General features: G+C 36.7%; 1 protein-coding gene across 6 annotated transcripts in view; it reads right to left on the minus strand.

Annotated features, from left to right (window-relative positions):
- SPEF2 (sperm flagellar 2) overlaps positions 1-15,977 on the minus strand; it is a 204,229-nt gene that overhangs the window by 54,375 nt on the left and 133,877 nt on the right. For 4 of the 6 annotated variants that reach the window (XM_075932547.1, XM_006116497.4, XM_006116496.4 and 1 more), the window contains 5 exons: positions 7,449-8,638; positions 7,133-7,350; positions 6,837-7,045; positions 6,620-6,743; positions 4,186-6,504 (listed from right to left, as the gene is read on the minus strand). The exons of the other annotated variants lie outside the window; for them this stretch is intronic. In XM_075932547.1, coding sequence (XP_075788662.1) covers positions 6,132-6,504; positions 6,620-6,743; positions 6,837-7,045; positions 7,133-7,350; positions 7,449-8,638 — 2,114 coding nt within the window. In that variant the 3' untranslated portion in view covers positions 4,186-6,131. Of the gene's footprint in view, positions 1-4,185; positions 6,505-6,619; positions 6,744-6,836; positions 7,046-7,132; positions 7,351-7,448; positions 8,639-15,977 lie in introns of those variants that run through there. 6 annotated transcript variants of the gene reach the window in all.

Consider the following 15,977-nt stretch of genomic DNA (forward strand, 5'->3'; position numbering starts at 1 on the left):
GGGAGGTTGTGGAATCTCCATCTGTGGAGATATTTAAGAGTAGGTTAGATAAATGTCCATCAGGGATGGTCTAGACAGTATTTGGTTCTGCCATAAGGGTAGGAGACTGGACTTGATGACCTCTCGAGGTCCCTTCCAGTCCTAGTATTCTATGATTCTATGAACTTCAATGTGGAAGAACCTCACTCCATACATAATGGAGTTGACTTATGGCAGAATGCTAGCATCAAGTCCAGTCACTCATGAAACTGCACCTGTCCAGGTTGAAATCCAAGTTTCCATTAGGAAACTTTTCAGTGTTATTTGATCAGTTCACCACACTTCTTGATCATATCCAGAATTCTCTGGGTCTCACATGATGGCCTAAACATCTCTCAGAAGATACAAACTACTTCTGACAACTGATACAGACATCATGACTGCATCAGTCTCCATCCACGGGCCAGAATTCCATTTGGACTCATTTATTTTCTATTGGAACCAGAATGCAGGACCTTAAAGAATATGTTTGAGAAATTTGTACATGTCTCCTACTGGAGCTCTGATTCTATTGTTAAAAAGGAGTGACTGCTAGTGTCTTTGCATAAACTATCAGGTATACAAAATAACTATTAAGAACAAGTATCCCTTGTTGGACAGGGTAAATACTGACAATTTATTTACCAAGCTTGACCTTCATAGTACTTATAATCAAGTCTAAATTGGGAGGGTGACAAATGGAAACTGAAGCAAAATGCAGGACAATGTAGCACTTTAAAGACTAACAAGATGGTTTATTAGATGATGAGCTTTCGTGGTCCAGACCCACTTCCTCAGATCAAATAGTGGAAGAAAATAGTCACAACCATATATACCAAAGGATACAATTTAAAAAAATGAACACATATGAAAAGGACAAATCACATTTCAGAACAGGAGGGGAATGCGGGGGGAGGGGGAGAAGGAAGGAAGGTAAGTGTCTGTGAATTGATGATATTAGAGGTGGGGAGAGTGGGATGTCTGTGAGCTAATGGTATTAGAGGTGATAATTGGGGAAGCTATCTTGGTAATGGGTAAGATAGTTTGAGTGTTTGTTCATTCCTTCCCGGAGAGTGTCAAATTTTAACATGAATGACAGTTCAGAGGATTCCCTTTCAAGTGCAGATGTAAAAGGTCTTTGTAGCAGAATGCAGGTGGTTAAGTCATTGAGAGAGTGTCCTTTCTGGTTAAAATGGCAAGAAACTGTTTTTTCTTTGTGATCTTGTCTGATATGTTTTGTGGGCATTAATCCTTTGGCGAAGTGTCTGAGATGTTTGTCCAATGTACATAGCAGACGGACACTTTCGGCACGATAGCATAAATTATATTTCTGGATGCGCAGGAATATGTGTTCTTGATCTTATAACTTACTTGGTTAGGTCCAATAATGGTATCAGCAGAATGAATATGTGGACAAAGCTGGCAACGGGGTTTGTTGCAAGGGAACCTCATTCCATGAGACGTACAGCTAGTTCGGAATAGGAAGCCTAATCCGAACTAGCTAGTCCGTGCCGCGTGTAACCGTGCGGCACGGGGTCCGAACAAGCCGGCATTTAAAAATGGCGCCTGCCGGCATCATGCAAATGAAGCTCAGGAAATTCAAATCCCGGGCTTCATTTGCAACTCCGAATGACTACATTACTCCCCTAGTTCGAACTACGGGGGTAGTGTAGACATACCCTTTGTTCTCACCCACAATTATTTCCAGTTTGAGAACAACTTATACCTCCAGATCAGCGGCACAGCCATGGGTACACGCATGGCCCCACCATATGCTAATATCTTTATGGCTGACCTAGAACAACGTTTCCTCAACTCCCGTCCCCTTTTACCCCTTCTCTACTTATGCTACAGGAATTGTCATCTTGTAAAAGTAAGCACCAGGACAAGGAGATGTGACCCCAAAACCTGTCACAGTCTTGAAACCATGCCCTTTCATCAATGTGAAAGTGAACAACATCCTTGCCAGTTCTTGTGAAGTCCCTCCTATCCTAAACATACATTGACTGAAATGGCCCTAGCTTCCTGACTCAAAATTCTCGGTCAAGAACAAGATTCTCTTGGTTAAATTACCATCTCTGATGGTCAACCGTGTCTAATAATACTCTGGCTATGTAATGATTTGTGCCTGGCTGGCCACTGGAAAATGTTGAAGCTGATTTCTCAAAATTTTGGTTGTTTAAACTACTTTTGTATATTGAATTGTTCAGCAATTCCTGTGATGTATGCACTTGAATGAAGACTTCATTGCAAATCCCCTGGACACTTTGATTCCATTGGGAATGCCATCTGAAACTTTGATGTCTATCTACAAGGACTTTATCACTGAACTTCAAAATTCCCTGTGCCATATAACTATGCTACTCTAATTATGGCTCTCCATGATAACTTTGTCTCTACCTGATCTTCATGAAAGTTGGATTGACAATATGTTGGTCCATTTAGTGACCAGTTTCCATCTAGTATTTCACATCTTCTTACTGAAAAAAGTATATCAAGAATTCCTTTTCTAGATGAGTTCAGCCTCCACCAGCATCTGTCATGATCCAGGGACATAAGGCATACCTTGTTATGCAGATCTTGGACTCCAGAGTTCTCTCAGGAAGTGTATGTACCTTGTTGATTAGGATGGTTATGAACCAGCTGACCATTTATAGAAATCAGCTGACAATGTACATGCAGGGCTTTGATGAGCAATACATAAGTTCTAATGCAGCAGAGGTAGCTGGGGCCAGTAGGAAGAGGGTGTATGTGGGGGTGTGTGGGTGTGGCTTGTAGGAAGTATAAAATCTGTTGACAGAGGTCAAGATAATAAATGAAATCCAGGACTTGAGCCCCTTACATGGCCCACCATGAATTTTAACACTGTAGGTGATTTTAATAGACTGGGGAACAGAAAAGAAATATTTGCAGGATAACAGCTAGATAAAAGTGCTCTGATATCACCTCTGGAATAAATGTGGGTACGTATTACAAGGAAAACACACCTTATAAAATTAGTATTTGATTAACCTTTTGCTAACACACACAGAATCTCCAGTTCACTGATTTCATAATTTGAAGTTATCTACAAAAAACAACCAACAACAAAAAATGATGGAAAAACTCAAGGTTACAAGAGTCACCTGATTAAAAGAAAGCTTTATAAGTTTGGTAAGACCAATACTATTATCTGTGGCATAAAGTACTTCCTGGTGAGAAGCTTTATCATAAGCAGCACATTTTTAATAATATGCAGGTTCTCTACCCCAGATTTACTTTTACTAGTTTGTGAGTGGATGCAGAAGGAAGGGAAGCAATAGTCTCTTAGAAAATCAGTAGGCAGACCAGATTGAGATAATATAGTATATTATATATTTTAATCAATTAAAATCTAGAGCTTCCTAATTGCTTAATCATGAAAATTTAGAAGATCATAATTCTTATTTGAGGTTGTTGACCTTGGGGTCCTCTTCCAACATGGCCATGATTTGGATTATTTTAAGTAATCTCTTAGCAACCTTGTCCTAATCTTGATTTATGCCATTCTCCCTTTTGGGTTGTGGTCACTGCTGCTCTGGACAGCTACATCATCGCTTAGTTTGATTATCTCCCTTATATCTCCTCCTCCTAGGGTCTCTGTGAAGTAAGATATACTCTAATTGGCTCCATGTTCCTGAAAACCCAATTGCCTCTTGCCTACGTGCAACAGTTTCCTAATATGCAACTATCCCCTAGTTTTGCCTTTTGAGAAGCTACATAGAGTTTTGTAACACCCCATTCATGGATCATACTAGAGTGTAATTATGGAGAAAAGAAATTCAAGAAGTACTGGTGATACAAACAGGGATTAAGAGAGAATCAGAAATAGAGAACATTAATCACTATTAATAGCACTATGACTGGCTGGTGAGATGTGCATACATGTCCCTATAAACAGGGCCCTATGAAATCACATTGTTTATACAGGCTAAAGCCCTATGTCTTCTGATGATTTCAGAATTGACTCTCCAAGTCAGCATAAGTCTTTCAGTATCTCCACATGTAGCATGGCCTATTTCTTCCCTTTTTGTCCCCACCCCTCTCAAACTGTGTCATTAGGAGAGAGATCTACAGGGAGATAGGTTAACATACTGAACAAGAAAGTAAGATAAAGAAAAGAATTTAAAACAATTTACTCTTTTGAGATCGATTTTTCCAATTTTAATTTATTTCCTTGTTTATTCAGTAAAGGATGAAACTTGTGACTGTAAGATTACATTTTAAAAAACAAAAATAATTTAATTATTTTTCTTCATTTAATTTTGAGATAATGTTTGCATAGAATCATCTTATAACCATAATGAAACATTTCTGAATAGCTTCATGTTAAGACAGAACCATTTATTTAGTGTTTTGCAGCATTTTACCTAAAGCAATGTACCCAGTATTGCCAATCCCCAGCATTCAAAAAATCATGATATTGATTTAAAAATAAGGACATTAAAAACTCTAAACTTCAGGATCATTTTGTTTGTTTGTTGTTCGATCCTTTGAGAGTCAGATTTTCAAGCTTTCCTCCGCAGCCGTGAGGGCTAAAAAGTTCCTTTAAAGTAAATAAAATTAACACTGAGAATCTAACAACTCCAAGATCTGGTGCTTTAGGAAACACACCAAATGTCATGAAATTCATGACAAAATAGTTAGAGAATTGGCAACACTATGTACGAAATAATGCACCAAGCACAATATGTACCATATACTGTGCTTTGTTCCTTAATAATAGGATTAGTAATGCTTAGCCAGAGTTGTTGTCTGAAAATTCACATCTTATAAAAAAATTATCTTCCATTAGCGTAAGCATCATTCTAAGGCTGTACAACTATATTATACAAATGTTTATTATATTACTGAATATGACAACTGCTAAGATCTAATAGTATTTTGTGTATATACTACACATAAACATCTGAGATACCTAATATCCAGAGTATAAAGCTAATCTTCTTGATTTAGAAGTGAGTGACATCTTGACATTTTCTTTTATTGTACAGTTGTTTCAATTTCTTAAGAATTGTATGGGTCTTAGTCCTCAAGAAAGTTTTGAAGAACATAAACATAAATAATCTCACTCCATTTTTCTTCTGATATAAATTGGATGGCATTACTTGAGACTTAAAAAAACAACAACCAAAAAACAATTTCCTGGAAGCTGTTCTGATACTGGTTGTCTTTCCCCTTGACTGGAAGTGAAATTTTAGTACAAATTTCAAAAGAATGAATTCTGTGACTTCTTTGAAATACAGACTGTTCATCTACGAGAGGCAATTAACAATCAAATAGGTTCAAATGGCTCTAATTTGCCTCTCGCGTATTTTTCAGGGTAAGTTTGACAAACATTAAACGTACATGATCACAGTAGTTCTCAGCCAAAATAGAACAGGAAAAATAATTAGCAATCCAGTTAGGGAAGATGTGGACACACTAGACAGAATCCAAAGACGACCAACAAAAATGACACAAGGCTTAGAAAATGTGACCTGTGAGGAAAGGGTGACCTGATAACAGTTTTCAAATATGTAAAGGATTGTTATTAAAAAAAGGAATATGATCCATTGTTCTCTGTCTCCACTAGAAGTAGAATGAGACCTAATGGGCTTAATCTGCAGCAAGGGAGATGTAAGTTTGATATTAGGAAAAACTTTCTAACTGTAAGGGTAGTTAAGATCGGGAATAGACTCTCAGGAAGATTTTAGAATCTCTGTCATTTGGAAATCTTTAAAAACAGGTTTTAAAACGTTTTAAAATTAAGTTTGAGGCTGAGATTGCAGGCAACCATACTGGATGTAGAATACTACAGTTAAATCATGAATAATAAATGACCAGAAGGAAACTACAAGACACCATACTGTCCCATAAATGAGAGGAGTCAGGATCCACTAATAGCATAAAACATCTAGAGTACCATATTTAGGTTGGGCTCTGGTATTGAAAAGCTATTGGAGATTCAGTAGTGGATATATTATGGCTTCTATCTTTATAATGCTAAAATTTTGTAAAATCAATGCAATTTTTGCTTTGGCTAAATTTTCAAGGAATGCTACAAAAGTCTTTATGCATGATACAAATATGAAAACTGGATATTTTGCACAACTTTAATCACTCCCACAATGGCTATCAAAATCAGAGTCTGAGGAGCAATCTGATCTTCCATTAGTTATCATATAGCCAGTCTGTAGTCTATGTTTCTGCGAAGCACTATTCCACAAATATATAGCCTTCTCTGGATCAAACGTTTTGATGTCTGGGGAATTCAGCTGAATTACCATGAGATCAGTCATACTTTCAGACATTCCTTTAGAGTGCATTTGCATCATGATAAGCTTCATCTGACTGAAGCCACGCTCTGCCTCAGCTGAACTTGCAGGCAGTGCTAGGATCAAATCTACTAGCATCAGGATGTTTGGATACTTGTGCAAGTAATCTGAATTCACTGAATCCCATGTCAAACTCCGAATGTTCTGAAATCTAAAAAGCATAGCAAAAAATAAATTGGTCATGTAGAGTTTCCATAATATTTAAACACATTGGCTTCAAACATTTTAGTTCAATGAGCTTGCACAATTTGAGTTATCTTTATTACCTGTCATATAGCTCTAATTTTAGCATGCTCCATTCGGTGTCAACCTCATCAACTTTTACATTGGCACCTTCCAGTACTGGTTCATAATGCTTAGTTAGGACGGACACCTCCCTTTCACCAAATTCTGTAGCAAAGGTGAAAGAAAAAATCTGCGTAACTTAAAGAAAATACAAATAATTCAGATTTATTCAGATAGCCAGTGCATAGTTTTCCATACCTTGTTTGATCTTTTCTGGCCAAAGTTTAAAACTTCCAATGGTTGTTGCTCTCAAAACATCTTGGCTAGCATCACAGAAACAATCACGTAGCATCCTCACAAGATTGCTTAATACTTTGGTTCTTACAGGTAAGATATTTCCATTTCCTACAAGCTGGTGACCATGAAAGTGTGTAACTGTCTCCACTAGGCGCTCCTTTGGACCAGATCTAAAAAATGCAGAACCCAAACGAAATATTAATCTTTTTCTCATACTTTAAGCTAAAATATCTAGTTTAATGTTTAAATACACCAACCTTGTTTTATACATTTGTAGTGTTTCCAGTGTCGACTGCATAGTTGAAAATATATCTGCAATGGAAGAGTTACGATCCTGCGTAACACGGGATAGAATGTTGAGTACATTAATGATATCCAGCAAAAAGTGAGAGAACTTGACAACCTCCATTTTCAAAAGGAGCTTTAGAAGGCCTTTGACTTTTTGGTGATGTGAGGTGCTTGGATCCCCTTGCAACTGGAACAAGAAAATACATATCAATGAAAATTATGACAAACAAGTAGTCGTGATCTTGCCTTCCCCCTCAGATCACATACAATTTTTAAATCACTTACCTTACTCATATGTAGGAGAATGGCAGGATAACTCTTAAGAAGGATCTGAAGAGCTGTCTGTAAGCGAGAAAGCCACCGGGTGCCACCAATTCGAGAAGGAATCGCTGGACGTAGCTTAAGAGTTTCATATGTGGATTTGAGATTGGTCTTATTTAAAGGTGAATTATGATAAAAATAATATATATTTTGCAAGAGACCAATTAAAGTTGTGTATAGCTGAATGCTTTTCAGTGCTTCCTTGTAAGCCAGTTCAAGTCGATGAGCAAAACAATGCACAGACTGCACACAAGGCTGAATTTCCTTCAGCAGCTTAGCTACCCCATTGTTTTCTCCTACCATGACTTCTGCACCATCACTCCCAAACCCAACTAGTTTTCTTGACCAGTCTTGACTTGACAGGTTGAGCTGAAGATTGATTTGCAAAGTTTTTACAATGGCATTCTTTACAGTTGAAGCATCAGATTTGTCAACTGATTGAACCCCAACAATCTGGCAGTGGACTTTTCCTTTATATGCAAAGCGTACATATACAACAGCAGCTTCTTTGATTGCATTGTCTGCAACTCCATCACTAATGAGGGAGAAGAACTTACACTTTTCGAGTTTTTCTTTCAAGGCTCTACGTTCTACTTCAGCAATATAATGTATAAATGTTCTTGCTGACTTGCCATTTCTGAACATAGAACCAATGTCCACACCTTTCATGTCATCCAGTTTGCACATCCAGTCAATATCTGTGAAAGGACGTCCACACTTGGCTATGGCATGGCATGTTCTAAAAATATTTTCTATTCTTCCTAAAGTTACTTTGCTCATGCTCTTTAGCATCTGCTCAGTAGAAGCTTGGTCTCCTGTAGCATTGCTGGCAGCTTCCATGCAACTAGCCCAGGCATGAGCTTCACTGCTCTGATGTATATTTATAAATTCAAGCTTAAAAATGTCAGACCCAGAACAAAAGTTATGTATGTTTTCCCCCAAGTTCACATTATGCTTGCGACACAAGGCACAGAACATTATTCCTTTTTTACCATCATACTTTAGCCAGGGGTATTTCGTTAGCCATGTTTTCAGAAACTGGTGATTCCCCTTTGCTTGATGTTCAAAATATTGTCTCTCTTTTCCTTCGTCAATGTCTTTGTTCTTGTTAGGAGGGATATTCTTGCCTTTAAAATGCTTCAATGCTTTTATGGCTATAATTAAAAAAATCATCATTTGGGGTTTGGTTTTGATTTGAACTCATACATTCTGAAACTTTAAGGCTAGTTGGAACCATCATGATCATCTTGCCTGATTCCTGCACAGAACTTTGCCTGCCCACTCCTGTAATAGTTCCATAGCTTGACTAAATTACTAAAGTCCTCAAATTTTGATTTAAAGACTTAAAACACAGAGAACTCACCATTTCTCTAGTTCAAACCAGCAAATAAGCCACGTCCCATGCTGCAGAAAGATAACAAACCAACCAACCCTTCCACTCATACACAGGCTCTCTGCAAATCTCACTGAAAGGAAAATTCCCTTTTGACTTCTCATATCACAAAGAGTTAGACCTTGACCATATGGGTAAGACCAACCAGTCAGGGAAAGAATTCTCTGGGTAATCGAGTCTTTCCAATTTAATGTCCCATCTCTGGCCATTGGAGATAATAGCTAACAGCAATCAAAGATGGGCTGTTTGCCATTGTAAGCAATTTAATTATAATATCCATTTCATACATTTATTAAGCTCTAATATTGAAATAAGTTAAGATTTTTTGCTCCCACTACTCCCCTGGAAAGTCTGTTCCAGAATTTTGCTCCACTGATGGTTAGAAAGATTCGTATAATTTCAAGCCCAAATTTACTGATGGCCAGTTTTATCCATTTATCTTTGTGCCAATGTCTTGTGCCATATCTTAATAATTCTTCTCCCTTCCTGGTATTTATCCTCTGCTGTATTTATAGAGAACAATCATATGTACCCTCATCCTTCATTTTGTTTAGGTTAAGTAAGCCACGCTCCTTAAGTCTCCTCTTGTAAGGTATTATTTTGTTTACTTCAGTAGCTCTTCACATCTGTTCCAGTTTGAATTTATCTTTCTTAAAAATAGGAGACCAGAATTACACACACTATTCCAGATGTCATTTCACCAATGTCTTGTATAATGGTAATAAAAATCTAGTCTCTCTATTGGAAATACCTCACCTAATGCACCCAAGCATTACATTAGCTCTTTTCATCATCACATCATATTAGCAGCTCATAGTTATCCTGTGGTGACCAATACACCTTTCTCCTCCTGTTGCTTTCAACTGATGTGTCCAGATTATAACAGAAATTCCTGATATTAAAGTATAAGTGTGTGACCTGGTACTTTGCAAAACTAAATTTCCTGCCATTTCTAATACTCCAGTTTTCAAGATTGTCCACATCTCCTTGTATGATTCTGGTCCTTCTCCATTCTAGCAATACCTCCCAACTTCTTATTATCCACAGATTTTTATTAGTGCACTCCCACTCTTTGTGCCAAGGTCACTAATGAAAATATTCAAAAAAAGATTGGTTCCCAGACTAATCTTTGAGAAACTCTATTAGTAACCTTCCAGCCTAAATGCTCACCTTTCAGCACAACCCATTGTAATTTTCCTTTTAACTAGTTTCTTACCTTCCTTTTTGAGTCTTGTACTAATTCCCGTCTTCTCCAATTTAACTAATATATCCATGCAAGAGAAAGATGGAATAAATATTTCTCTTTCACCCTTTGGGCTTGGACTGACTCCACCAAGGCTCCTTGCTGGCCAGCAGAGATTGGCTGCAGGTATATAGCAGGAGAAAAGCACTACTCCAAGGAATCAAAGAAGAGGAGGAAATGTGACCCAAGAGGGAGTCTCTGAGGCACAGTTGAGAGATCTGCTCCTGGGATGGGGAAGTTTATATATCACACCTTACTTATAGTTGTGGCTAAAAATCACAATCTAGCCAATAGAGTTTCCTTTCTAGAGGTTTATCTTCATAGATATGCATGAGGTAATGACTTGCCTGAAATGACTACCATTTCAAGATATATGTTGCAACAGATCACTGTTCCTGGAGCCAGGTTTCTGCATGCAGGCATGATAGGAACCCCTCAAGCTTGGTTTCCATAGAGGTCATCTTGCACCATCCCTGCAGTACTAACTTTTTGCAGTTTGTATTGTGTTTTTGCAGTTTGTATCAGTTGCCAGTTCCTCCTTAGTAGGAAATGAAATACTTTTATAATATTATTAAAAAATAGCAAAAGAAACCTCAAACTATACAACAAGAAGGTAGATTACGGTGGTCTATCACAACATATACTGCCAGAAAATAGCAATTACAAGTAAGCATCTTTCTCTGATTTAAATATTTTTCTGGTATATTCCCCACTCTTAAAGAATATCTCAAAAATATAATAGCAAAAATTCTCCACAAACTGTTAAGAACAGTTTTGTATCATCACAAGCTAGATACATAGTAATATAATATAATATAAAATATAATATAATACATGTGAGAAAAGCAGAAGGGGAAGAGTTCAATTAATGGGACTAGTCATGGATAAATACCTCTAAAACAAAATAAGAGACTAAAAGAGATCTCAAAAAGTAAAATAAAATTACCGAGGAACGAATTTAAGTTTTGGACACCTTACAACAGAACGTTCTCATAACACTGATAACACTTGGTAAGTGTGTGTATAGACAACATTTCACAATACAAACTGACTATAGAAACTGGACAGTTATATCAGTAGAAAAATCGCTTGCATCTTTGCTGAATATCTCACCTAGGAAAAACACAAAAAATTTAAATACCTTCTCTGATTGGGGCTTGAACACAGAAATTGTCTAGAGTGAGAGCAACTGTTTCTAATTTTGGTTTTTCAAGACACACATAGTTAATACTCATTAGGCCTTCATATGGAGGTAACACAAAATCCTGAACTGAAGACATATGACAGATATGAAATCTGAATCTTTTCAGGGAAAATGTTATGGCACTGAACATGCTCAGTGGATTCCTGATTTTTTATTGGAGAGTGTGGCGCTGATTCCTCTTGTCTGATAGCCAAGTAGAGGGACTTCAAAGAGGACACATCTCCATAATGCAACACTCCTATGAGACAGCTCTGAAATGGTGTCATTGACCAGAAGAGATACTGGGTCTTCAGAAAATGAAAAAAAAAAGTGATTTTCCCAGTGAATCTCACTCACATACAAAATATTAACCTTCTGATTAATGTATAACTCCTCTTACCTTGTGGAAGTCTGCTGCATGGAAGATATTGCAGACCTAAGGCTTAATACACAAGTGCACCTCATTTCCTGTGACTAGGCATGGGGCTTCTATTAATATTGATATTACTGTGGCCTGTCTATCTGCACTATTGATATCTAGTTTGCTTATAAAGGACTACAACACTCTTTACTGGTATTGCTTAAGTCAAGGATTTGGCCAAGAATGATAAAATCAGATGGATTCCAAAACAGTTTACAGCTTCAGTAACTGTGACAGGTATATCATTCATACACACACACACAAACACACACATGGGACAAGAAAAGAGGTAATTATGTTCTCTAGAGTAACACAGGTGAGTTTGGTACACAAAATATTACTTAAATGGAATTTACTAAGGACAAGGTAACACTATGTTTGCAAACTTTTTGACATAGTTCTGCATGACAGTCTCATAAGCAAAGTAAGGCAATATGATATCATTAAAAGTATTACATGATGGATACACAACTGGTTGAAAGACCATACTCAAAGAATACTTGTCAATGGTTTACTGTTAGACTGAATGGGTGTATCTGGTGGGATTCTGCAGAGATTGGTCCTGGGTTTGGTACTACTCAGTATTTCCATTAATGACCTGGATAATGGAGTGGGAAGTACACTTATAAAATCTGAAAAGGACATGAAGCTGGGAGGGATTGTAAGCACTTCGGAGGATAAGTTTAAAACTCAAAATGATCTTGGTAAATCAGAGAATTTGTCTGAATTCAACAAGGCAAAAGTCATTAAAAGACAAGTGCAAAAGCAAATATACAACTACAAAGTAGGGAATAACTCCCTTGGTAGTAGTACTGGTGAAAAGGATTTGGGGGTTATAGTGAACCACAAACTCAATATAAACGGCTAATGTGCTGTAGCTACAAAAAAGGCAAATATGATTCTAGCTGTATTTACTACAGTATTTTATGTAAAACACAGGAAGTAATTGTTCCACTCTACTCAGCATTGTTGAGGCCTTGACTAGAGTACTGTGTCTTATTCTAGGCACCCCAATTTGGGAAAGGTGTGGACAAACTGGGAAGAGTCCAGAGAAGAACAACGAAAATGAAAAAAAAAAAAAAAAAATCAGAAAACCTGACTGAGGAAAGATTAAAAATATCTGGTTATATTTAATTTTGAAAAAAGATGATATGGGGGGGGAGGTAATACTGTCAGATTTACCCACAAAAGCTCATGATACTATATATTTTTGTTAGTCTAAGGTGCCACAGGATTACTCGATGTCTTTCAGTATGCTAATGACTATTTTAAAGAGAACAGTGATCAGTTGTTCTCCATGTCCACTGAAAGTAGAGCAAGAAATGATGGACTCATTCTGCAGTAAAGGATATTTAAGTTAGATATTAGGAAAAGCTTTCTAACTATAAAGGGAATTAGCTCTGGAATAGGCTTACAAGGAAGGTTGTGGAGTTCCTATCTTTGGAAACTTTTAAAAACAAGTTGCACAAACATCTATCAGGGATGGTTTAGATTTAGTACTGTGAAAGCACAGAAAGCCTGAATGTAATGAGTTCTTGAGGTCCCTTCCAGCCCTATGTTTCTATGACATGGCTGCAAAAGTCCTATAGCACTTTCACCAATTACAAACAGTTGAGTGTTCAGTTGTAGATCTGATCTGAAAGACAGCACCTTCTTTTACACATAGCACTCTAACATAAACGTGGGAGATTTGCCCAAGACTGACACAGAGAAAGACACTTAACGAATCAATGTTACCACTTCTTGTAGTACACAAATTTTTCCTTCATGTCTACAGACATGTAACTAATCTGACATTTTGTTGGTTATGCAGTCCATCAAGCTGACAGTTTGAGGTAGTATGGCTGTAAAATTCTTCTACAGCTCCTTTTAAACCACATCTCTACTTGTGGGAAGATCAACACTGCAGTGGTCAATCTGTTGGCGTTCAATTTAGTGGGCCTACGAAAGACATGCTAAATTGTATGCTGAGGGCACCCCCATCAGTGCCGGTACTCCTACTTCTCATGAGGAGTAAGGGAAATTGTTGGGAGCATTTCTTCCATTGACTTCCTGCTTTGAGGAAGGCACTTAAGATGCATTGACTACAGCTATGTTTTTTATGTAGCTGGAATTGCATACCTTAATGCAATTTTCCCCTGTAGTGTAGACCTATCCTTATTTCCAACAGAAGTTAACTGTCTATTTAAAAGGAAAGGATTATAATATTATTTGGGGAATAAGCAACACTAGGAGATGAATGGCTAAGATTTAAGGACGAAGGGGCAGAGTCTCAGATGGTGCAAACTGTCATAGTTCCTTTAAGATCACTGGAGCTATGACAATTTACAGCAGTTGAAGATATATAAGTATCTTAGTTTCATATGAAAATTTTCTGCTTTGAAGACAGAAGGAAAATAAATGTAAAAAATTATAACATGTGGAATTATTTTAACCAGGCCATTTTCCAAAGTCAATGTTATTTACTGATATATACAGCAACCTTAAGAATTAACATGTTTCAGTAAGTAGTGAATCCAGATAACATAATAATGTAACAAATATGTCCTTTCAACTAAATTAGGCATGTTACAACAATAAAATAAAACCACAGAGTAAAAATAAAATTATATTTTTAAAGGTCATAGAAATAAGTACAGGAACAAATAGCATATATACCAGAATTTATCTTAAGTGATTAAGGCAAACCATAGCAGTAAAGATGGAAGAAGTAAATATTAATCATTGTGCCTGGATTATGAGAGAGGATAAACATGAAACTAGCTCATACAAAAATAAATTTTAAAGAACTTTTAAAAAGTTATTGATTATAGATTTTGAGTTTCAGTGCCAATTTCAGAGGTAAATAGTGCAGTTGCCCAAACTGAAAGATATCACAGACATGACAGGGATGGAAAATTATATGAGCAGCAAAGTATGAAGCAGTAAGAAGACCCTTTTAACAATTAAGATAAGAATGATCAGACCTGGCTGAAAAAACAGGGAAAATGTTTAATGAAAATCCTCTCCACCACTTTTTTTTTTATTTGAAATCAAGTTTCAATAATTTATGATCAACTCTTGATGTTGCTAAGGGCTGGGTATGTTCAACATCAGAGTCAATGGCACTTCAGTAGCAAGCAAATGGGTGAAGTAATTGTGAATGTATGCAAATGGATGCATATTCCCGTGTGTACAGCGAGGGACATAGGTTTTTCCTATACCATACTGATGAATATCTTAAAACCTAAATAGATACATACAATTTATGTGTAGGCACACACACACACACACACACACACACACACACACACACACGATTCTTCTAGAGAAGATGTTTTATAAAAGTAATTATCTAAAATTCTGCAGAGACAGAATTTTGAAATATTAAATAAATGAAACAGACATGATTAAGTAACAGATCTAACAGGAGAGATAAATGATGAATAAGAATCAAAATAACTACAGTAAAACTCCAATAGTCCGGTACTCCTGATAGTCCAGCATCAAAATGGCAAGAGCCTAGTGAGTGAGCTTCGGCAAAAAATGAGTTACAAGGTAACAGTGGCAGCAGCTGAACTGAACGAAAAGGGTAAAAAAGGCTTAAAAAAACTAAAACATTACAGTATACTGTATACAGTATGTACAATAAAAAGGGTTAAGAACACTTTATATACAGTATATATAGAACCAGTTTATAGTACCTCCTGATAGTCTGGCATATTTGATAATCCGGCACCACCTAGGTCCCATAGGTTCCGGATTACGAAAGTCTACTGTACAATATTTTCTACTTTTGAAAGAAATATAATGAAAGAAAAATTGCTCTTAGGAAAAAAAAATCAATACTAGATATGGAGGTCTGATTACCTATTCCTACAAAAAAAAATACAGTTCCAACTCATATTTAACATCACATTACGGTTAAATAGGTTTACTGTTTCAAAAGTGCTAGGAATAGAACATAAATCTGAATCCCTTTTAGTATGCATTATAGAAGATATTTGAAATCAGTTCTGAATTCCTTACTCAGGCAAAACTCCCACTGAAAGATAGAATTTCAATTGAATTAACTGTAGTCTTAAATTTAGTTATTTCTAATTCAATAATGCAAAATAATTAAACTGATGACAGGTTCATAGCACTTGCAGTTTGATACATATAGGCTGTGTCTAGACTACATGCCTCTGTCATCAGAGGCATGTAGATTAGACACATAGGCAAAGGTAAATGAAGCCGCGATTTAAATGATCGCGGCTTCATTTACATTTACA

The sequence above is a fragment of the Pelodiscus sinensis genome, chromosome 6 (genome assembly GCF_049634645.1).
Source record: "Pelodiscus sinensis isolate JC-2024 chromosome 6, ASM4963464v1, whole genome shotgun sequence".
NCBI classification, from domain to species: Eukaryota; Metazoa; Chordata; order Testudines; family Trionychidae; genus Pelodiscus; species Pelodiscus sinensis.